Below are 26,248 nucleotides of genomic sequence, written 5' to 3' on the forward strand. Positions count from 1 at the left end.
TACATTTTGGTGAAGCTGTGTGCTATATTTTTCCCCATGATCTGATATACCAGGGATGGTCTGCTCATTGTTTAATATGGAAGTACTTTTTGTCTTTTAGTTAATAAATTTATTGTTACTTTTTCAGTCTCAAAGTTGCTTAGCACTGTTTGTACAAATATTAATAAGTTGGCTTATTAAGTATTTCCATTTACAGCATGCTAATAATCCTGAATTACTTGTGTCCTCATTAGGGTTTACCGCTTTTAAATTAAGAATGCACCCTAAGTTCTCAATTTTTTTTATAATAGTTTTTTTTTCCCCTCCATTAGGACATTTTCTTATTTATATATGCATCAGTGTGTCATGTGTTAACTTTTGGACTCTGATTTGTAACTTCTTCTAGCAGAGATATATTTTCACTTTTTAAATATTTATCAGTACATATATGGGAGACAGTTATATTGGTCAAAACAGTAGTAAGTGGAAAATAATTCTTTTAATGAATAAATGTATTAATCCATGGTAGGGAAATGTCATCCTTCATGAACAATTCACAGGCTGCAGGTAATAGAAAGATTCCTTATGGTGAGGAGATTCTTAAGATATGTAATGAATATAGGGATGTTTTCCTGAACAATTGTGAAGGGGTAAGAACTGTCATGTGAGAACTGGATTCAGTTTATTTTTAGTGGGGCTTTTAGCTCAGTCCTCAAATCTTACCTCTGCCCCTACTGACTTTAGATTCATTTGATTGAAGCTTGTCTCATTTGTAATTAGAACAATTATCACTAATATATGTAAGATAAATAGCCTTAATTTTCTCAGGGATATTTAAAAATTATTTAATGTATAGATTTGAAAGATACTCATCTTAAACTTTTGACTTAAACTCTTGTTTTCTGCAAGTCTAAATCTTAGGATATGGTGTAGTGTGTTTACACAAGAGGGGAACTCAACAATGTTTTTTCTTTTTAGTTTATGGGGTAATACTTTTAAAAGAAAGATGCTAATTTCTGTGATTGAGAATATCTTTGGAGATTAAGTAGGCTTTTTTTTGGAAAATATTTTGATCAATTTGTTATTATAGAAATAAAATAATAGGGAAACAGATTATTTGGAAAAACATTATAGAAATCATTCTCACTTTTAGATGTATATTTTAGTTTTTCATACAATATAATCTGAATGCCTTAATAATTCTGTACATGTAATAATGGTAACAAAAAATCTAGAGATAACTTTAATTAAGTACTTGTTATAGCGTGAAATCCTTCTCCCTCTCCATGTAGGAATTGATTTATAGAGAAAAGACCTTTAACTATTTATTTTTTGACATTGTCTACTAAAATAGAATGTCACATAATGAGAAATATACATTTATTTGGATATTTCTGATGATTGCTATGATTGAAATAATCATTTTCACAAAATTTTATTTAGTGCTTCAGCTACTCTTCCTAAATATTGTATAATTCTTAGCCTTAGATTGTCAAACAGACTTCTTTTTGCTAGTGGAAAACTCTTGATTATTTATGACAGTCATATATTAATATTTGAACAGAAATACAACCTCTTTTTCCCCTGATTATTTTCTATGTATTTGAGTACATAGCCATTTATTTGTATGCCTAGAAATATTAAAACTTGGTTTGACAGATCAGATATGACTACAGTGATTTATACAATTAGGGTTTTCAGTACTAAAGCATTTTCTTTCCTATTTTGCCAAGGATGTTTCGCCAATGTAAAAAAATATCCCATGTTTTTTGTTTTTCTTTCACTACACTTTTCTTGTGCATTCCATATCTTCTGCCCCTAAGCTATTTAAATCTTCTTTGAAATCATACTATATTATCACAACCACCCACATGTTAACTATTAGAAATCCATTTTTCTCTTTTAGGGCCATTGGCCTGTTGTCAAATTCTGAGCTTTATTATTCTGCTCCCAATGTATACCTGAATAACTGGACCTTATTTAAAGTTATCCACCACTGGAGAGGTAGTGGTGGGTGAATTCTTGATTTTCTCTTTGGAACTATATTTTTTCCCGAAGAGTTGAATTCTTCTCCTTGTGTTCAGAAGGCCAAGCATTTCTCTTCTCTCCCTTGGGCCTATTATATGGTCCATATCTAGTCAATAACAGCCAAATATAGTCTGTGACCTTTGGAGAGTAATGTAAGTTCTGTTTTAGATTTTTTCATCCATAGAACAAGGAGATTGAATTTCATTCTCTAGGGCTCTCCTGATTCTAAAATTTAGACAATTTGAATATACTTTGTTAGTGTCTTAGAATCTCATTACCTAAAAAGCAGGGAAGACAATTAATGGCAATTAGGTAAATGATTCATATATGTCTCTTTTGAAACTCTCAATCCATTGAAGATTGTTAGGAGCTCATTTTTTTATGTCAGTTATTTTTACTATTTTTTATTGTTGAGTTGAATTTGTTGCTTTCTCTCAGTGTTATAAAGAACACTTGCTTATTTAATAAAATATTTTCTTTTTTATCCTGTCAAGGCTAGTGTATAATCTCATTAAGGAAAGGCCATTTGCTATAAATATTAACCTAAAAAAATTTCATAACATTCATGTTAAAGGACTACCAGAAAAAAATTGAAGTGGTTAATATTTTAAAAAATATTGTCACGAGATAAACTTAAGAAGCACCAACAAAAAGTGTAATAAGCAATTATTAGTATTTACTGATTTAACATACATTATGGACAGAGAAAACTGTTTTTTATTATCTTTTGTGCTTCTGATTTCTTATACATTTAGAACCTCATATTTAGTTTTTTTTAAATGGTGAAATAATGTATGATAAAATTTATATGGAATTTTATTTTTAAAAAGGTCACATTTTAAATCAATCCGATTAGAACATAATGGAAGATGAACTGAAATAAGATGTAATGTATAACCATGTACCGTGGAACTGTAATTTTTAATGGAAAACTTAGTGTAAAAGGAAAGATTTTGAAAGGATATTCTTTATATAATTTGGCTGCTATTTTTGAAACTTTGAAAATAGAAAAAGAATAAAGTGGAAATGTAATTAAAAAAGACTTTTTTAGTTCATGGCTTTCGGCAACATAGAAAGTTTTGTCATCTTTGACTTCATTCTGACATAAAACCCTTATAAAATGCGGCATATGCTGTGTTAGCGATCAGAACTGTTTTTGAACAGTATTAATCTTCTCTAGGAAAAATGGAGCCTTACACAGCATCTCTAGGAAGTAAGATTAAACACAGACCTTTAATGGCAAAATAGCTAGATCAGAAGTATAGATGGCACTAATAATCTGACTTATGATTCAGAGTTTCATGTTATATGTGAGAAAATCTAGTCTTTTAGAGGAAGTGTATTTTGTACTGGCTTTAGAAGAAGAACTTCACCAATGGATGGAATGGAGTCTGGAGTTTGCTTCACTGTTGGCTCTGCATTGTTCAGTGTAGTCTGATTTTCTTCCTTCTCTGTCCCTGTGCAGGGAGGGATACCTGAAGGTAATTATCTCATTTCATTGTCACAACTACTCTTCAAGGGCCTGTTTCATAGATGGGTGACCTAAACCTTTGGTTTGGTGTTGAGTGATGGGACCTGGATGCATAAGAACCTGGTATCCTCATTCCAATCCCAAGTTCATTGCAGGGTCCTGGCATGCTAGTAAATCACACAGTGATTGCCAGTATAGATAACTGAAATAATATTTTTGTGTAAAAACTTTATTCCCATTAAATATCCTTCTTGATTCTTAGTCCTCCTTAATGAGTTCTTTTTATTGTTTTTGTAGTAGTCTGGTTTTGATTGCTATAACAAAATGATGGAAGTTGAGTAATATATAAAGAAAGGAGGTTTTTTTTTTAAATCTAATTTCTTTACTTCTAAGCTTTGGAAATTCAAGGTTGTGTCACCAGTATCTGCCTCATTCTAGTGAGCATCTTATGGTAGATGGCATCGTGTCAGTTTCATGTGCAAGAGGGTGCTATTACACAGAAAGATAGGAATCTAGAAACAGAAAAGTAAGAGACTTGTTTCAGTCTTTTATAATAACCCTCTCATAAGAATTAAAATGGGTTCCACAAGGGCTATGTTCTTCTTTTAAAGAGCAACACTCCCAGTGTTTTAACAACCTCTTACTAGGTCCTATCTTTTTAAAGGTTCCAACACCTCTTAACATCCCCAACTAACTACAAACACATGAATTCCTGGATACACACTCAAACCATAGTGGTTGCCAACATTTAAATTCTGCTTTTGCATAAGCGCTTTTCCTTGTTTTTCATTCATTTGAGGCAGTCTATTATGTGGCTGAATTTTTTTGGCTAAATTTTCTATATGAAAGGTCCCTCTCCCACCACTTCAAGTCTATTTGGATAACAGACTCATTATCTGGTATCATATTAACATAAACATTTTTCAGTCTTGGTTTATTGATTCCTGTTGTTTTCTCTGTTAGTAAACTCTATTTCTTCCTACCCCTTTGCCCACATTCTCACTCTTTAAAGACATTCTGTTCTTTGTAAAGTAGTAAAGTATCGCAAGGCTTCCAGTGACTCTCAGGGTCATTTTTCTTGCCCAGAGGGTATAAGCCACCTGAAAAAATACAGTATGAAATAATTAATAAAGAAATAAAAGAGCCAGAATAGGCTTTAAAGCAGAGCACCTGATAGATTGTCTAGTCCTGGTAGGAGATGGACTAGAGCAGTTAAAAAAAATGCCTTAGGTGGTTTATTTAAGGGGGTGCATCAAGGGCAGGTGTAAGGTTTCAGGGGGCGGAGTCTTGCTTCCTAAAGTTGACATCTTGGCATGCTACACCCATCTCTGAGAGGCTGTGTGGCTACAGCAGATCACCCCATCTCAGGTGCTATGTGGTACCTGGCAGAGCTGAATAGAAATTCACATGTATCTGTGCAGTCTTAACCAGTGTGATTGCCACTAGAAGTTCCCAAATATCAAATTTTCCTATTCAGTGGATTTCCATGTCAATTTGGTTCACATACAACTCTTGACAGTAAAGACAGAAGAAAATCACACATTTACTACATCATGAATGTGCTGATATGGTAAACTTGATGAATCTAAATCATCATTTTTTTTTTATTAAAAAGACAGAATTGGTAAAATTACTTCGGACTCTGGTTTGGAAGTTGAACTGGTCAGGGTTGCTTGTAAACTTTTTTTTTTTTTTTTTTAATTTGACACAAGGATCCTTTATAACTAGTAAAAGATATCCAGAGTTAAGTCAGGTAATCTTCATTCTTTTATGAGATCTGTTGCTCAAAATTACTCTTAGCATTTTTTTTCCTCATGAGAGATATGTTGCTAACAGTCATAGTAGTAGGATGATGATTACAAGAATTATAAAATGAACTGATTACAAGAATTATAATGAACCAAAGCAGAAATTGTGAGTGCAGTACTTAGTAGGTGTTCAGTAAATGGTATTTAAAATTTAAGATTATTTTCTTTTGTTAGACTAGAAAATTCTTCAGAATGTGAAGGAGGGATACTGATGATGATGGGAAAAAAATCAAATTCAATTAAAAATTAGATTCTATCTTCTCTTGATAATTGATGAGAAAAAATTACATATATTTTCTAAAGAGTAGCATGTTGTTATTTGGTCATATTAAGGAAATGAAGTAGTATTGTTATTAGTTTTTTTTTCTGAATATTTCAACTAATATAGAAATACAAAAAGTTTAAATATTGGGGAGAAGGAGTTACATGTGTATTATATGGTACCCATGGGACCTTAACTGTCAATGGAGTAACTATTAAGAATGATGCCTGTATCTCCAGTTTGGATTTCTTTTCTCCTTATCTGTATCCTGTTGCCTCTTGTACATTTTCAGGTGGATATAGATGAGCTCCTAAGACTGAACATGTTTAAAATTGGGCTATTTCAAATGTGGTCATCATTTGTTCATAAATTAAACAAACCATACCATCATTTACCTGGTTGCTTAAGCCTGAGTTTCCTCCTTTATTCTGCAGACTTCTGCTTACCTACATACAACTGATAATCAACATGAATGATATTTAGTGTGCAAATTCCTGTCCTTTCTGTCGCTAATATGGATACTGTGATAAACAAAGTTTCTGCCTGTAAGATTTTTACTTTCTAATGGAGGAAAAAAAGACATTATCAAATTTATGACATATGCCAAGAAAGTACTTTGGAGGAGAAAAATGCAGAGTAATAATGGTGAGTGCTTAGTGAGGGGCTTGTAGTAAAAGTAGACTTTGCCAGCAAGTTTTAAGAGTATTTTTCTGCTGCATTATGGTAAAGAGACTGTAGTTAGTTATGCCTGGAAGTGGAGATATTAGTTAGGAAACAGCTGGGAACCAGGTATGCCAGGTTTCTGTTCTCACGACCAAAAGGCTCAGGGTTTACTCCAGTTGAACTGGGCTGACTTGGCTGCACAAAATAACCACACAAGAGACACAAATACCTTTTTCTTTGAGGTCGCTCTGATGGCCCCTCTGACCTTAAGGGTCCGCAGGAAGAGAGAGAGAGAGCACGCGCTGACCTCTTTTATTGAAGAGAAGCTATTCAAATGAGGCAAGGGGTCAGGTTTCTGGGGGCTGAGTCTATCTTCATGATGACCACTGTCAGCAGGTTGACTAACACCTAGGTAGGCCACACGCAAGGGCACAGTAAGAGAAGGGGACACACACAAGTTACTTCCATGGAAGATTCTATCCTAACAGGGCAAGGGATTATATTACAAAGGAACAGGTGAGCATAGCTTCACCCATAGGGCTGTAGCAAAACACACCCATGCACGAGACACTGACCCTCGAACCCAAGAAGGATGGGGAAAGCTCTGCCACATTTCTGTGACCAGCCGGGGAGTGTGACTCAGTCACGTGCAAGGTTTGTCTCCCACACAGGTATTCCCAAGAAGAGGAATAATAGTAATTAGTGAGGTGGTGAGGAGAAATTAGTTTGGTAACTGTTTAGGGATTAGAGTCAACTGGATTCATTGATGGACTTGGATATGGTTGAAGTATAAACTCTTTGACTTGTACAGCTGCATTAAGAGAATTCCCAGCTGCTGAGGAAATGTAGAAAAGGAGATGTGGAGATAAGAGAGAATATGTCAGGAGTGTGGTTTTCATATATGGTAAGCTGAGGCATCCATTAGATATCCAAATGGAGATGTTGAAAGTAAAGAGGTGGATAGTCAAGTCTAGAATTCAGAAGACAGATATGAGTTGGACTAATTATTTGACTGGTTCCCATTGTATATTCTACTTTTAGAACTCATGTGATTCCTGATGAGGTTATCAGTTCCTCTCATTTGTTTTCTTCTCTGTCATTATTTTTGCTATTTTTTCAATCTAACCTCAGTACTTCAAGTTCGTCTTTAAATACAATTCTTCTGATTTATCTTGCAAGATGTATGAATCTTCACTGGCTCCTCAGTACTCTAAATATAGTTCAAATAGATTTTGTTTCTGGAACTTTTCATTACTTCTGTGAAACAATAAAAAGAGAGAAAATTGTGGGCTAGTGATGTGGTTTAGTGGTAGAACACTTGCCTAGCAAGTACAAGGCTCTGGGTTCCATACTCAGCACCACCACCAGGAAAAAAAAAAAAGAAAAAGAAAAAATATATATATATATACATATGTATATTATATATAATATATAATAAAAAATAAATAAAAATAAAGAAAGATAAGTGATGAAAATTTAGAAAAGGATAGATGATTTGAATGGTCAATTAATAAAATATAAGACTTTAGCACTTAAGACAGTAATATAGCATAGGAGTAGCATGTAGAACAGTGGAACAGAATTCACACCCAGAAAAACAGACCTATAATAGCAACATGCAATTTATGAAAGAATAATTTAAAATTTTTTGTGAAAGATGGTTATTTATAAAACAGTGCAGAAATAGTTAATAAATATTTTGGAAAACAGAAAACTGGATTGTTGTCTTACACTAAGTTCAAAACATGTAATTAAAATACACCTCTTTCTGATGTAAAAATAATGGAATTATAATTGCCACCTTATACATTATATGAAGATCTTGTAACCAGTTACCAATCTTGTGTACTTATATCTTATGAAGTTCTTGTGACCAATTACCAATTCTATTTGCTTTTTAAGTTTATTTCCCCCTATTATTGGTGATCTCTGTGTGTGTGCGCGCACGTGCGCGTGCTTGTCTCTCTAAGCAATTTCCTCCCCTGTTCTGTGTTACTATGATCCTAATTTTTTAAGATAACATACTTTGAGAAGTGTTGTTTGTGAACACACAGAGTAAAAAGGTGATTTGACCACCTTAGTTGTAGTTGTTAATCTTGACCATCATATGCCTTATGATAGCCACTTGTTTTTATATTGTTGTATAGCATATGTGTTTATTGTATATTTCTGTTAAGGATAAAGTAGTTAAATTTGTTTCTTAATCTTTAGAACACTGAGGTAAAATCTGCAAGTATCAAATTTTGACTTTTTAGATTTAAAAAATAATTTCTAAATAATAATGCAATTTTATTGGAGCTGTATTCTTAAATAAATGTGGTATATCAAACATAAAAAAGATATAAGAGCCGGGTGTGGTGGCGCACCCCTGTTAACCCAGTGGCTGGGGAGGCTGATATAGGTGTATCACAAGTTCAAAGCCAGCCTCAACAAAAATGGGGCGCTAAGCAACTCAGTGAGACCTTGTCTCTAAATAAAATTCAAAATGAGTCTGGGGAGTTGGCTCAGTGGTTGATTGCTCCTGAGTTTAAACCACAGTACCCCGAAACAATAACAACAACAACAACAGCTATATGATTTATTTTAGCACTCTTTGTGCTAAGTTCTTAATACATTCAAATCGTATGTATATTGATTTTTGTAATTGTGTGCTATATATTGTATACTTATGCATAATTGTGTTAGTTTCCATAGTGTGTATTAGTTTTGTTTTTTCCTTCAAATATTAACTCTTAATAGTTTCTCTGGTAGGGTCACCAGTGCTTATCTGAAACAGTTTGAATCTTGGAATATGTACTTTTGTAACTGATTTAGAAATTTTTTTTTAAAGCTTTTTTGATGAAAATTTATTTTTTGTTCTTTTGCACTTCAGTGTCTTTACTTCCCCTAACATAGATCTGTCCTTGGTTTTACAGAGAAAAGAGATGAAGAAGATTTTGAAGAGAAGAAAGCTATTAAGAAAAAGATTAAAGAACTTAAATTTCTAGATTCTAAAATTGCTCAGAACCTTTGTAAGTATCAACTTTTAATACTATTATCAAAACACATACAAAAGGTGTTTTTATTTCATTTTATGACTCCTTTTTCATTTTGTGTTGTTTTAATTCTAATATTTGCTTAATTTCAAAGATAATACTCCCTTCTGCAAATTATGAGATTAAATTCTTCAAAAGACTAGTGTGTTAGGATTTCATCCTAAATCATTTTCCTATTTTCTTCTATCTTCCATAATTGAAAAGAGAGTTATAATTTCAAGTCCCATTTTAGAGTATAAAAATAAAAACAAGGAATTCAAGTAATTACATATTTTTTTAAAAAAACTGGTAATATATCATTTCTGTTATATTCTTCTGAATCTATTATTTGTGATACTTGATCACACATGAAGGAGTTTAGAATATTAATGGAAATAGAGATGATGATAAAATGAATTTCATTATCCCATCTGAGCAGTTCAAACCCTTTCTTCAAAAGTACTGACTGGAAATATTTTTGATTTAATTACTGTTACAGGAGCTAAATACTTAGTTTTGAATTGTCTTCCTGACTGAATTACTGTGAGAAAAGAAGCTAAATAGTTTTGTTCCTAACTCATTTCTAATTGGATCTTAAATATACCAAGGATAGTTCTGCTTGGACCTGAGATAATATGACCATTACTTTCTTATAGTACATGAGGGCTATAATGTGGAGAATATAGTGGGATGAAGCAAGTAAACATGACTTTTAGTCCACCTATTAATTATTACATGCCTCAAGTGAGTTTTTAGTAATATTGGAACAAAACAGTTTTTCAGTGAGAGGATAAAGATTCAGACTATTGATTAAAGAGAGTTATATAAGAGGTAATATATGAAGAAGATATGATTGACATTCCTTTTTATGAAGGTTTTAGAAAAGACTCCCCTTCATCCTTCCCATGAGAGAGGGTCATCACTTTTCTATAGTATAGGCTGGACTACCACCCACACAAAACAGTGTGAAAGTATTAATGCTATTGCACAATATTTTATTCTCATTTTGAGCACAAATTGCTCATCCCTGCCTCTTCCATGTTAAGTACCAACATGTGGTACATTTGGGTCAATCAAAATATAAGTGAGGTGACATCAATTTTGGGTACAAACATTTAATTGGTGATGACCACTTCAGTGAATCTCTTTCCCCTGGCACCCAGAATGGCAGTCAAAGTGTTGTTCACCATCCCGAAAAGAGGATCATAATTAATACAGCTCTGCCTCTCTTGTGTGTGATAGACACATAGTTTCAATGGAAAATATTTGTATGTGTGTGTATGTGCTTATTAGTCCCCTGAAAATTTGGGAGTTATTATATGATACAATCATTTTAGGACCTCCCACCATCCTCCCTTGCACCCACAGAACATAGTAATGTCCAAAAGTTCTAACTCAGAGATCAGAAACAAGTGTTTTATTTTGAAAAATATCCATGGTCTGCATTACATATTGGTAGTCTTGACTTTAATAACTTTGTCATGGTTCCCGAAGAAATATCATTTGGAAAACTGTACTTTCTGAGTAGATCAGCCAGGATGACTTAGCTTAAATATTTATTTCAGTTGACTTGTTGGGCAAGGTTATTCATTATTACACATTATATAGCATGTGCTAAATAGGATGTGCTAGATAGTTAATAGCATATACTAATAACTATTGACTAACTCTTCCAGGTAGGTATTAGCATTGACATTTTAGGTGGAAAATCTGGAGGGTTTTGCAGTTAGGTGACTTGAATAAGGTTGCTCATTTTGAAAATGTTTTAATAGGTATAGTTTTATTTATTCCTGCTTACAGATTACAAAATCACATTCTTATAGAGAAGCATCCTGTTTGTAATATGCTTTAGCCAGAGGATATATATCTCATTTGTTTAATTGACAAACAAGTTACAAAGTACAATATCAAAAGATCCAGAATTTATATCATGTCTGATGAGAATCCATTTTAGGATTATTCTTGCCTTCTCAGATTGTAGGAAAAAGTGTTATGATTGAAGCTTCATGAAACTTTGGCAGCCTATAATCTTTACTGTAATTATAGTTGGATTCACAGCTGGGTTTTGTCTATAAAATTCAGTCTTAAGATGATAAATTCTGAGCAGAGATATTGTTGATAGTGGTACTGTTTTAGAATGAGGCAACTTGGAGTAAAGCTGTGGTCAGTAATAGAAATATACTAAAATGGAGAAATTTACTTCTAAATTTTATAGAAGAGAAAAATAATGGGTCTGTACTAGATAAGTTCTCTTAGATTTCTCCTAACTGAAAAATTTTTGAGAATTTTGAGGAAAGAATCTATTAGTTACTCATTTATTTGTCTACTTTATTTAAAGATAGGTTAGGTTTCCTATATTTTCAGTTCATAAAGATTTTGGCAAAAATTCTGTTCTCATCATTAGTGATAAAATTCCAGGATCAAGAGAAGTCTCAGGAGTTTTATAAGATTCATGAGGTTAACCAGATTTTTTTTTTTTTTCCTTGAGTGAATTTAAGAGCTGTAATGGGAGAAACCCTGGAATCTACAAATTAATGTAAAGGTTTTAATATTTATAAATTCCTTCACAGAAAACAAGCATGACTAGTTCTCAAATCTGCACACTTTACACTCCTTAACTGAACCCAAAGCTTCCTACTGGGATCTATATAATCACATTTTGAAGGATAAGATGTATGTTAGTAGAAAGATTCATTTTAATGGGCCTTTTGGAAGTTTTAACTGAGTGTCTCTTATGTTATTCTCAGTAACTTTTAAGTTTTTAAAAAATAAAGTCTATACTTGTCTTTCAAATTGTCTCTTAGGCATCCCCCCCAATAGTTATTACAGCAATTGCTTTCCAAAAGACAATCAATTACTTAATAAACTATTAAAACCTTATTTTGATCTTTATGAATATATTAATAGGGTATTATGTTTTAATTATAGAAACTTGAAAGTTGTGGACAAATGACAAATATTGGAGAAAATAAAAAGAATAAGCTATTTTAATCTGCAAAGCAAATTTTCCTAACGTTTTTATATATATATATATATATATATATATATATATATATATATACACACACACACACACATACATACATACACATATATATATACATATACATATACATATATGTAAATATATTATTTATATATGTATATGTATATATATGTGTATATATATATATATATTTGTGTTTTATTTGTTACTATGATGTATAGTGTGTTATTTACATGTTTTACTCATCCTTTTTGGTATTTACTTACTTCATTATGTGAGAACCACTAACTTCACAAGTACTGGTGGACCTATTAACGTTACTGATTAAACAACTGTGAAGTTAATAGGTCTACCGATACCACACTCACTTCTGACCCCTTTATAAATTTAGAGGTTCAAGAACACTTTCAGGTTTCATTAGTAATTAAAATTATGTACAGAACTTAATTTTTTTCACTCATTATTATTTTAGCAAAATGGTAGATTAATATCAGTCAGGGAAAGAAAGGTACAGGGGCGGAGTCCAGAAGAGTTCTAAATATGAATGTTCGGTCTCTCTCTCAATGGAGTTGTGGTCATTTTTGACTTCTGCCGGCAATGACTTATGGCAATGCTCAGAGTATTGCGAAGCAGGGAAGCTCCTTTAGTGGTTAGGGTTTTTACAGAGACTTGGTCATAGTTGAACTCCTATATTAATGACCCCAATTTGTAACCTCTGTACAAGAAGAGCCAAAAGTTTGAAGCTCAAAACCCACACTAGAAATCAGATTGTAACCATAGACTATGTAGTTTGGCCCAGTATCTCCAGGTATTAAAGAACATCAGGCAGGATGTTCTAGTGGTTTAGAGAGTACCTCATTTTATAGGCAATAAGGTCAGCCAGCCCTTAGCTGGGTAAAATTAATCCTTTATCTCACATTATCATAATTCTAAAAAATTTCCTATTCATTTAAAATTATTTTATATCACTAGGATATATATGTTACACATGAGAGATTTATAAAATGTATGATACAATTTAATAATAAACAAAACATCCATAGTTAAAAGAAAACATTGCCTTTACTTTAGAGGCTTAAATATGTCCCTCTCCAATTTTATCCCTTTTCCTGTGAGAAGTAACCTTATCATGATGTTCAGTTAAGCACTTTTTTTGGGTAGTTTTACTAATTATATACATATTCCTAAACATGTTTGATTTGGAATTTTAAAAACCCCAGACCATGTTAATTCATTCAGGTATAGGATAATCATCTCCATTGCAATACAGGATTTACATTCTTGGAATGTTACACTCTATTCATTCAAGGTGTAGTTGACATTTAGGTGATGTTCATGCTAAACCTGTTCTACTGCCTGTTTTATAAACAAAGTTTTATTGAAATATTAACAGGACATTTGCTTACATATTGTCTATGGCTGCTTTTGAGCTATACTAGTTGAGTTGGTATTTATGACATACTGTGTGTCATCCCCTGCTGTATCAACTGTTGTGTATTTGTACTGCTTTACTCTTGCCTCAACAATGCTTGTTTCTGTTTTACCTCCCTAGTGCTTGGTGTTTTAGAAGACACTAGATTTGTTTTTTTTACTTATCACATTTGGCATTTGTTGAGCCTCCTTGATCTGATGATGTTTGTCTTTCTATAATTCTGAAAAGTTCTCAGCATTTACTTTTCAAATGCTTATTTTTAAATGTATACTTATTAATTGACACATTAATTGTAGATCTTAGTGGGATTTGTTGTGGTTTGTCCATACATGCATACAGTGTATATTAATCATATCCATCCACCCTTCTTCTACACTCATGCCTCCCCCTACCCCATGCCCATCCTTGTATGCCCTTGCCGACACACACTATTTCTACTTTCAGGTCAACTTTTATTCATTTTTCCTTTCTTTTTAATCTTTCTTATATTAGAGGGAACATAACGATACTCATCCTTTTTTGTTTGTTTGTTTGGGTCTGGTTTACTTAGTTGAACATGATGTCCTTAGGTATGCTTCTTTTCTAGTACCCTGAGTGTTTGGACCGTCTATTGGGCTTTTAAAGGTATCCCTACCTCTGTGTCTCTCAACCTATTATTTTTAAGTCATTTTAGATGACTGTGCTTATGGGTACCCAATTGATGTTACCAATTTTCATTTCATCAGATGCCTAATCCGTGTATATGTTGAGTTTTCAATTTTAACACATGTATTTTTTATTTCTAAAAGTTCTACTGTTTTCTTTCTCAATTTGTTTTATTTTCAGTGAGTCTTTTTGATACTACCCCATCCCAACATTTCCAGCTATTGTTTCATTTCTGTAAATAATTGTTTTCTCCTATGATTATTACTTTTCCTGGCTTTCAGGATATCTTGAAAATGCTTTTAAGATTAAAAACATGCTTTTTAGATATTTCTGGAATGTATTATACTTTGTCATACTACCTGAGATATAAAACTATAATACCTTTCTTTCCTAATTCCTATATTATGTCCCAGAGTAATTTTGATTTTTCCCTTTAGCCTTTCAGCCTTTTGTATTTTTTTTTTTGTTGTTGTTGTTGTGTTTGGGTACCAGGTATTGAACCCAGGGGCACTTAACCAGTGAACCACATCCCCAGCCCTTTTTAAATACTTTTATTTGAAGACAGGGTTTTAATGAGTTGCCTAGGGCCTCACTAAGTTGCGGAGGCTGAAATATTATTTACCTTAAACATCTTATGATTCTCCTGCCCCCGCTTCCTGAGCCACTGGAATTACAGGTGTGTTCCACCATACCTACTCTTTTCTATATTTTTAATTGTATCCATAGATAGTATATCTTGATAGAATTTGTTGTTTTTCAGAAGGCATCAGTAGTGTAAATGCTTCACATTAATCTAAGTTTATAAACCAGACCCATCTTAACAATTCATCTTCTAAATTTGCTGGCTTCTGAGGCTTAACACATTACATTTATTTATTCATCACTTTTATTTCTTACTGTTTTGATTTTCATGAATTTTGCCCTATTTCATATTTCAACCTCATGTTAATTGATATTATTTTAGATGACTATATTTGAAGAAAGAATGATACTCTGTGAATTCTAAGGTAGATAGATTTTTATGTTTTTTTTTAATATTTTTGGTAAATGTCATCAAACAGAAATTTTTCATGTTTTCCATTGCTTTTTATACCCAACATGTTCTTCTCTAATCACAGATGAAGATTTTTACCTACATCTTTCTTTGTAAATGATGTAAGGATTATTTTATAACCTGTCATTCATTTATTATCCCTTTTAGATCAAATATATATATTTGTGTGTGTGTGTGTGTGTGTGTGTGTGTGTGTGTGAGAATTTTCGGTAACAATACTAGAGTTATTCCCATATGAATATCTGTTAGTTTCTTTTAGATCCTCTATTTCATTTCACTCATGGGATATTGAGGGTAACAGGCATCCATAATTCCTAGCACAGTGATCACATATTTTGATTCCTTGCTTTCAGAAATGTGTGATTGAAGTTGTTGATAAGAACAAAAAAGTTGCCCTTGTTGTTTATCTGTAATTGATACATGCTCTCCTCAAAAAAAAATAATCCAAGAAAGATGCAAATAACATTATCCATAGACGAGATGACATACTTTACTAAGTTAAAAAAAAATTAAAAGGATGATGGTAGTCAGTGCTGAATATGGTCAAAAAATTACATCTTTGAACATGGAATAGTAGAATAAAGGGGGAATAGGAAAAGCATCATATTTAATTCTGTGAAATATCTTTATATTACTCAAAAGTCCTTGACAATATCATTATAAGACTAATTATTTAAGTATCAAGAAAAATTTAAGTAATATTTGAAATTCTCTGTAATATATTATCTCAAAATTTATTTGGATAAATTATCATGAAAATTTATTTTATAAAATGTATATTTTAAGATTTAATTACATGTAAATGCTCTTTCTCTAGCATATTATTTACAATACTGCTGAATAGTAAAAGTTTTTCTTTGTGAAAGAGTTAGTGTGTAGTACTCTTAAAAATGTTGTTTTCTGAACTATTTAGTAGAACTGGAAGATATGATAAGGCAATAACACATGTTTAATCAAATATTACATGTACATACTGGGATTTTATCATTCTTTTCATAACAGTGTGCTGCTTTAGAGTGTATCTAATATATTTTAGTTCTTTCAAATCACATGAAATTTGGCACATTCCTATGGTAGACAAATAACTAAGCATTTGAAAACTGACCTTGGTTTCTGCATCATAATACAGGATTGTTGTTTAAATCCTAGTTCTACAAGTGTAGAGAACATAAAATCTACTGATGAAAGCCACCTCCCCCATGATAACTATCCTAAAGGAATAAGTTCTCTCTTTATGAATTTATACTTGATCTTATAAATAGAATTTAATCTCAAATTTCTTCATTTTCTTATTCATTATGAACCTTTTTTCCTCTCTCAGCAATCTTTCTGAGCTCTCTTCGGGTGCCATATGAGGAAATAAAAACGATGATATTGGAAGTGGATGAAACACAGTTGGCAGAGTCTGTGATTCAGGTAAACAAACAGAGCCTAAATTTCAGTATTTCATTGCAAACTTCTCATTAAATAGAAATCTGTAAGTGAAGCATAATTTTTAACCCTAATCATTCAACTGGAAATCATTACTGCATAATTAGCTTTAGCATAACTTCTGCACTACCAGAAGATAAAACTGCATCTTTTTCAAATGCAGACTAAATATAATGCTATCAAAATCATTACATTTCAATTATTTTAAATGACTGTTTCTGAAAGGCAAATTTAATTTTACATATGTATTTGTGTTACAATTAACATTTGTGATATGTTAATTTAAATTTGTTTTACAGCCTTTGTAGATTGTGTTTTTCTTAGGTTTATGAAGTTGTGTTATTGTTTGGTATAGGAGCTTGAGGGAGATTTTACTTAGTCTCATTCACTAAGAACTCCTTTAGAGTCATTGGTGCTCATATAGGTGTTATGGATTTGTTGGCATGGTGCTCTGAATTCACTGAGAAAGCTGGAGTACTTTTTATTTTTATTTATTTACTTACTTATTTATTTGTTTTTGGCACCAGGGATTTGAACCTAGGGTAGCTTAAACACTGGGCTATATCCCTAGCCCATTTGCTCTTTTATTTAGACAGTGGGTCTCACTGAGTTGTTTAAGTCCTTGCTAGGTTGATGAAGCTTGGCTTTGAACTCTTGATTCTCCTTCCTCAGCCTCCAGAGCCTCTGGGATTATAGGTGTGCACTACTGTGTCCAGCTGGAACGCTTTTTAAATGATTCTTGCCTGCTGTATTTTTAAATGCATGGTAATGTGGTACTAAAGTTACTTACTGAATTCTACTAAGAGATCAAGTATATATACCAATAGATTTGAAGTTGGAGAATCAAAACACAAATTGTATTTGAGAGAGTATCTTCATTTCATGCTCTTTTGTTTTGATAAAAATATGTTTGCAAAAATGGATTTTTAATAACAAAGAACCATGGACAATTTATTATATCAACAAATGATTAAGATTATTTTAGATGTTTTAACCTGTCAATGAATGAATCTTTAGAAGTTGTTCTCAGTTTTCTCTCCTTATTTTGTCTTCTAAGTTTGATGTTTATATTCTGTCATTTGTGATTCATGCTGTCTCTCAGACACTCATAAACTACCTAATTCAATAGCTCTTTTTTTAGGCATCTTTTTCCCCCCTCTAGCATTTTTTTTTTCCCAACTGAATTTTTGTCTGTATTATTGTTGATTGTGTATGTGGCTTCTTGCTGGGAGCAGATGCCAAGTTCCTTAAAGAAAATCTTTCTACTTAATACATGTTTGTATTTCTTATAATGATTTCGTTAAATATTTAGAGTAGCTCTTCACTTGATTACATGAATGTTTTGGATGATCATGTGGCTTTTGTTGTATAGAGATAGAAAAAGGTCATCTGCATTTTAAAATTTATGTCCAAAGAGTTTCAACTTTGCTAATTCTTAATAATTAGCAATAATATTTTCTTAATGTATTAGTCTTCTATTGCTGCTACAACAATTCACAACAAACTGAATAGCTTAAAGTAGTGCAAATTTAATATCGTACACTTGTATAGAATATGGTGTTGCCCTCCCTGTGGTGAAGTCAAGGTGTTGACAGATTTTTATTCTTTCATTTAAGCTCTGGGGAAAACTCCATACCTGTCTTTCCAGCTGATTATGGTTGCCAATTGTCCTGAACTACAGGGCCTCTTCATCTTTCAAACCACCCAGGTTGCTTTCTGTTGCTTTATTTCATGGATGCTTCTCCCTCATGCTATTGCTTTATTTTAGTTTTTCTCTTTGAGGACTTCTGTGATTACATGAGTATGTCAGATAATCCAGTATATTCACCCTAATTTGAGTTCAGCTGATAGTCACCTTGGTCCGTCTGTCAGCTTACTTCCCTTTGCAATTCAACCTAATATTTTCATAGGTTCTGTGAGTAGACATGGGCATCATGGATGAATGGATGTCATTATTGTGCATACCTATGCTTGGTAAATACCAGTTTTATGAGTTTTTTAAAACCTAAAATAAATAAATGAAAATAAAAGACTCAATCCCATCAGACTTTTTACAAGTATTTTATTGTATCACCATGCATTGTATTAGGCTCTATTAGAGGTAGACATCACCTTAAAATTTGTATTTTGCTAAGGGAGATGACATTTACACACATAATTAAAATATAAAATAAGCATAATTTAATCAAGATTGGTTTAGAACTAGAAAGCAAGTGGGAGTATGCACTCTGTGTGATGTATATGGAGGCAAGGGCACTTCAAGGGCATATAAAGCATGAATGTAAAACAGGGTGGGGATTGGATAAAAAATTTAGCTACATGCAGCTATATTGACAATAGTAACATGAGGTAGGAGGCAAAAACTGGGTGTATTAGGACAACTTGTAGAATTTAGTTGGACAATAACTTTGAGATTTATAGGGAGCATGGGAAATTTGGTAAGGGGAAAGCAAGGGTAGATTGAGCCTGTACTCATACACATCCTAATAGTTTTTCACATTTGAACACATAAACAATAATATGAACAAATTTCTGAAGAAATATTAAAAATCTAATTATATATTAACTAAACAATTTACAGAGATTTGATATTCATCTAAAACAATGCTGAATAAATTTGGAGATTCAATATAATAAATAACATAGGCAATCCAACTGCTCACATGGTTAAAAGAAAATATAAATAATTATGTGTTTGCTCTCAGGCAGTTCCATTAAGAGACATTTCTACTTTAGTGGAAAAATCATATGCATTGTTTTTGTTCACTTTGCTAATATTAATTGTGAATACTTTTTCTAGAGATGATCCTTCATTGCCACCTTTTTGTTTTTGGCCAGTCAATCAAGTTTTTATGCGAAGGTATACAGGGAGTTCTTTTTCTTTGATCTTACTTCTTTTGATGGATAGTGTTCTCTAACAGTATTTTTAACTAATAAAACCTTGGGAGATCTTTTCTGCCTATATAGGCAGAAAAGATCTCTCTCTATATATTTTCTGCATATATATATATATATATATATATATATATATATACACACACACACACACACACACACACACATACACATATACATATAGCATGTTATAGGCTTAATTATAATTGGTGCTTGATGTTGGGCTTATACAAAATTACATAATTTGGAATTGTGAGAACCAACCACTCTTTTTTCCCCTTAATTTTAATATCACTACATTAACTAGTTATATCATTATTATGGTTGAGTATATTTTATATGGAGGGCTATATAGACTTTGTCTAAGAGATTGTTTAAACATTTATGTTCTATTAGGAAAGTGTAATTACGTGTATCCCCCTAGTCTTTTTTCAAGTAGTCTCTTATTTAAGTGTGTGACTTGGAAAGGCTGTGCATAGAAAAAGGAGCCAGAGCAGCCAAAGGAAACTATGATTTATAGAATGCAGATGCTACCATTAAAGGGCTTTTTGAGCCATGGACACTTAAGTTCCTAGGAGACCTCTTTATATGTTTTATCTGCAAGTATATCATCCTATATCTGCCATGTCTTTTAAATTTTTTTTTTCATGTCAGAAAAGCTATTTTGTCTTTTAGTGATACCTTCAGTTTTTATTATTAAAACATAATCCTACTGGTTAAATCTTACAAGTACTGCCATTAAAATTTCCTTGATTTCTTTTCTATCCTTTTCCTTGCCTTTTACTAGCAATATCGTGATTTCTTTTATCCCTCTGAGTGAAGTGTTAAAATATGTTTGGCTTTGCCTGAAATTTCTGACATTTAATTCCCTAAAGCTGAAATGTAATGGATTACATCTATCCAGGTGAGAAAGCTGTTCCTTTGCTGTAAGTTTGAGTTCTTTCTCATTTGTAAGTTAATCAAATAAACATTCAGTAGTGCTTGATTTGAATATATAATAATTCTGGGATACAAAAAAAGAAAATTGTTTCCAAGATGCAAAGAGTGTTGCTTACGGCTTGGTGTAAAGGAGGTTACTGAGAAATAAAACTAAAGATTAACTTCTTCACTGGTTTCCTTTTCATAGTTTATTAATTTTCATAAAATTTAGAAAGCTCATTGAGTGAAGATATTTTATTTTGGTTTCAATTTTTAGAACTTATTAAAGCATCTTCCTGATCAAGAGCAATTAAATTCCTTGTCTCAGTTCAAGAGTGACTATAACAACTTATGTGAACCTGAGCAGTTTGCTGTTGTGGTGAGTACTATCAGCGTTAACCCTTTTGATGGTTTTCATTTCTACTGTGCAGAACCAGAGAAAGAAAATGTGAAGCTTTTCCTCACTTTTACCCACATACATTTAATATTCATCTTGCTGGATTTTTTCTAAACCTAAGGATATTCATGGGAAATTATCTTGATTTAAAATAGTATATTGAAACTCTGTCCTTAAATGAAATTCAAGGGGCATTCAAAAAGTGTACGTATAATTTTGTTATGTTCTGTATTTAATGGTAAAATATTAAATGAATGCTGTACTTCTTAAGCATATATTTGTGATTTATTCTAGAGCTGTGCATTCCAACATACTGGAAGAGTAGCTTCAATTTCTTGTTTTAATCCCTCACTTGAGTTCATCTCATGGTTTTGACTAAATTAGAAATATTGTCTCCTTCTCTGCAATGAGGGTGAAGAATGAATTCAGTTAAAAAAAAATCTTTGAGACACCTTGATAGTCATCTTGTTCTGCTCTCCTATTTTATGGAAGTAGGGGTCTAAAGAGGTGAAAAAACTTGCCAATGGTACATATTAGCTGGATTGTGACTTAAAATTACTTTTTTTTAAAATCAAGCTTTCTTTTCTTTGCTCTTTTCTCCTACCATTGAATGATTATTTTTAGGGTGGTTACTCTAGTCATCATAATGATACTATAAAGTAGTGATTTTTTAATAAGATTATTATTTTTCTCATTTATCTTCAGTTATATTACCCACCTCCAGGGCCAGGATGAAATTGTATTGGAAGATGAAGTTGTATAATTTTAAAGATTCAGATTGGCTAGCTATTGGCAGATCTGTACTCCATATTTGGTGTGTTGTAGGCATTTGCTCTTAAATTCCTTCCTTTATCTCAAACCACCACTGTTCAACTGCCTTTACCCATAAAGTTCAAAGATCTGCATATAGATTCCAAAGAAAACAAGTAAGGCTTTCCCTTTTTCTCACAGTCTTTCGTTTTTATTATGAAATGTTTAAACTCACTTGTTTTTAAAGAAAAATACAAAAAAAAAACATTTTTTAAAATTTTTATTCCTATTCTCCAGATTACTCCCCTCTCTACCTTCCCCCATTTTCCTTTGTTTTGCTTTACCCATTTATGTTTTCTTTCTCTTAATGCCTATTTGATATTCTGTTTGCTATGTCTTCCATATCAGAATACGCGAATAAAAGAGAATTAGTGTTACATTTTTAACCACAGACTAATAGTGTTGATTTATTCCCATCTCTTTTGATTGTTCCACTAGAATAATATATAAAATTATAATTTTGAAATATTTCTTATATATATTAAATCTGAAACACATGCAAGGTTTTATGAAAGTGCCCATTTAACAATGAAGTTTATATGTCACAGGTTGTCATAGAAAAGATTTCAACCTATTCCTTTGTTCTAGGGATTCACAGAGAAATGGGCTCAAATTTACTAATATTTAAAATTTATTTAAAATCAGCAAATTATGCTTTCTTTTGAAAATCTAGTATTAATCATCAAATTGCTATTATTTATGAACAGTGTACTCTTAAGAGCCAGAAAGCTAGAACAAAAAATATTCTGAGAATCTACTGGCTAATGTTATAGTTTCAATTTTCAGACGAGAGATGGACCATTTCATGCCATTTCATGACATGTCAATTTAGACTTGACCAGGAATTTACACATTTCAAAATAGGTTTATTTGGGTACAAATGAAGTGTAGTATTGAAAGAATAATCCTACTGAAAATATTTCCTATGGAGAATATGAATAATGTTGATTATGAAGATTCTTACATATACTGTGTTAAGTTGTGATTTGTGTGGTACTAACATTTTAAATGGTAATTGTTTTGGTGGAGGAAAGAGAATGAAAATAGAGCAAAAAGTAATTATTATTATTATTTTTTTCATTTAACCATTCCCAATCTGTCTCCTCCTACTTCTCAAACCGCTTCTCTTAAACACACTCCTAAACACACAAAAAAGGAAGCACACTAAAGCTCAAAACAGTCATTGATAATTAACCAAAAAGTAGAAAAAAAAAAAAAAGTCCTGGCTAAAGCATGTTAAACGGAATGGAATAACTGAAATTTTCTCTCTCCTCAATTAAATCTCAATTTTAATTTTGTTTATGGAGTAATGTGTCTTCAGCTCATCTACATCATATTAACAATACAACAGTATGATGATTTTTGAAAATTTATTTTAATTGCCACATATATTTCTGTAAGATTTTCAAAATAGTAAGTTGTACTTTTAAACTATCAACATTTTGAAATAATGTTTGTATCAAAGATGTTCAATTGAGGTAAGCTAAACTATAGATTTCCCCGAGATATTCATCTTGCCTTTAAGGCACATTTACTTTTTGATTTAGCTTAGATTTTAAAGTACTAATCATTTTTACCTGAAAAAAATCACAGAAGCACAGCCACGAAATTAGCACAGGTTGGTTTAGTTTAGCCCCCCCCCCCCCCATCTCCCTATGCCTTTTCATTTGTTTCTTTCCATAGAGCAACTTGTTCTTAGCTGTTTCATCTTCAGGTTCTGTAGACTGATACTGTGATTTTTAGCATTTTATTGTTGCCAAAAACTAGTTAAAAATCTACAGTTATGTTGTTTACCAGTGACACTCACTTTTTCTCCTGTAAGATTATATAAACTCATTAATTTGATTATTTGAGTTAGAAGCTCCTTAGAAAATCTATTCTCTTTAAGTACACTGAGGCTTGAGATGATGGATAAATTCACTGAAGTTCTTTGCCTCAAACCAATTATAATTCTTCACAAGAATTTTATATATATAAAATAATCCTGATGCAGCTCTACCAAGATATTGGTGTTCATTTGCATTGTTTTCTTTTTTAATGGAAAGGCAGAATGCAAAAAATAACATATCTAAAATATCAGGAGCTAGTGCCAAAGACCAATTAGAATGTATCATGACTAATCTACAAATTTGAAATTTATTTTATTTGTATTCTATATTACTTACAGATTTATAGGCCTTTTATGCCTTTTATAAATTTCAGATCAGAAATATCATATATAATTGTTTCTTTATCTTTTGGCTAAGATCAAGTATAATATCTGTTCTAATTTAAAATATTATACCAATTTCCATAAAAATTGCATATCCTTAAGGCTTTGTTCCAACCACTAAACTGTTTGATTTGTCTGTTTTCTTCATGTTTCCCTGGATATTATTTCATTTTCATATTTCTTCCTTGGAAATTGGAAGAAAAAATTTCTTAATGGTGATTTTGCCAGTTTGTGTAATTAACAGTCCTAAATGTGGGTCTAGCAAACATGGGTAATTTTATGGTATGGCGAGTTAAATTGTTCATATGTTACCAGGCACTCCACTGAATTAATTCTCCTTGTGGTCCTTTATGACCAGACATGGACCTCTTTGCTGAGAAAAGCACTCAAACATTTCTAGAGCTGACCATCTTTTTATGTGTTATCGTGTAGTGCTAGTGAGATAATGAAATATGGCTGGTGGTCCAGTAATTTTTTTTTTTTTTTTGGTGGTGCTTGTAATGAGACCCAGAGCTTTGCACAAGCTAAGTACATAGTCTGTCTCTGAACTAAGGCCCAGCCCTACGTTTTTCTTTTAGTGCTTCTTCTAATTTTATGTATGTATGTATGTATGTACACACGTACATACATATGTTCTTTTTAGATATACATGATAAATAGGGTGTATTAGACATACCTACAACGAGTATAACTTACTCTAATTTGGATTCCATACTTGTGATTGTACATGATGTGGAGTTTCACTGGTCATGTATTCTAAAATAAGATGTGTGTTTAAATGACATGTATGAATTCTACTTATTTACTGAGTACAGTGTTATGTTTCGATACATCCACACATTATATAGTGATCTAATCAGGATAGTGAGCATATTCATCACCTCTTTAACATTAACCACTTTATGTAGTGGTAACAATTAAAATTTTCTCTTCTACTTGGTTTTGAAATATAGATTTGAAATCCAATGGTATGAATTTAGGACTTTAGATGTTAATGATATTGACTTTTTTTTGTAACTGATAGTATATTTATATGTTGTCTGTTTTCTAGGAGGTGTTGGCATGTGAAAAAATAATACATCAAAAAATCCATACAAACTGTCATTTAATGCTAAGATACTAAGGGTTCTGGACAAATGATATTTTAGAGGAGTGCTCTGGGAGGGGATTGATATTCATGTCTTTTTGAAGTAGTTTATATGGAAGAAGACAATTTACCTTCTGTTTTTATGTGTTGGTTAGTTTCTGTTAGTGGGAGCTGAATATTGACTGAAGTGTTTAAATTTGAAATATTCTTTTCCCTGGACAGTTCAGCAGAATAATTTCTTAAGAAATTAGTTTGTATTTGGGATGTAGTAGCATTCTATTTTATTCAGCTTAGTTTTCTGTCATCTGGTTAAGGAATGAAAAATAAAATATTTCCAAGAAATTCTTCACTGATTGATCGGGTCAGTATCCTGTAACTTACTTTATTCCTAATTCTCCACTTTCAGTCCCAACATTTCTCATCTGTTCACCAAAATATGGCCTACTTTCCAAAGGTTGGTTTCCGTGGAGTAGAACTTGACTTTAGATGTATAATTGCTTTTCTTATATTTGCAGGGTTGCTTTGATCAATAAGCTATTACGTAAAATCACTGTTTTCACAGTGACATGGTTTAAATGTGTGAGAAATGATTTATGTAAATATTCAATGGGATCACAAGATTAGCTGATGTTTGGAAAGAGGCCTAAAAATGTGTATTTGAAGTTTGGTGTACTAGACTTTCTTTGATTAAAAATTCTAGGTTTCTGAGTATTTTTCTTCATATTATTTTTGTTCAGCTGCCTGTTCTTCAAAGGAATCAAACATTTATATGAAGATTGAATGGAACAAATGTCCTGTTTGTGTACTGTATTTTGATCTGCTACCATTTGGTGTCACTGTAGGGCAGGACTTTTAAACTTTATGCTGTGGAGGCCTCTTTTCTTTTTTCGGGAAAAAATGTAGGAAGCTTATGCATTTTTTCCTGGATTAAAAATGCCATTTAAAAACATACCATAATATTCTTGGTGTAAACTATTTAAATAACAAAAAAAAATATTGAATACAATGGGAATGTTCCTTCTCTCCACCTGCCTCACTTAATTTCACACAAATTGTCATTCTGAACAGTTGGACTTTTTATTCTATTTCTTTGTATTAACAATTGTATGCACGATCATATGGACAATTTTAAAAATACATTGTTCTGAAACTTTTT

The 26,248-nt window shown here is 32.0% G+C and overlaps 1 protein-coding gene across 1 annotated transcript in view; it reads left to right on the forward strand.

Moving 5' to 3' along the window:
• The window catches only part of Diaph3 (diaphanous related formin 3), a 474,806-nt gene that overhangs the window by 206,940 nt on the left and 241,618 nt on the right, over positions 1-26,248 (forward strand). The window contains exons 18-20 of the mRNA XM_027938043.3: positions 9,127-9,222; positions 16,664-16,758; positions 20,864-20,965. Coding sequence (XP_027793844.1) covers positions 9,127-9,222; positions 16,664-16,758; positions 20,864-20,965 — 293 coding nt within the window. The remainder of the gene's footprint in view (positions 1-9,126; positions 9,223-16,663; positions 16,759-20,863; positions 20,966-26,248) is intronic.

The sequence above is a fragment of the Marmota flaviventris genome, chromosome 4, assembly GCF_047511675.1.
Source record: "Marmota flaviventris isolate mMarFla1 chromosome 4, mMarFla1.hap1, whole genome shotgun sequence".
NCBI lineage: Eukaryota > Metazoa > Chordata > Mammalia > Rodentia > Sciuridae > Marmota > Marmota flaviventris.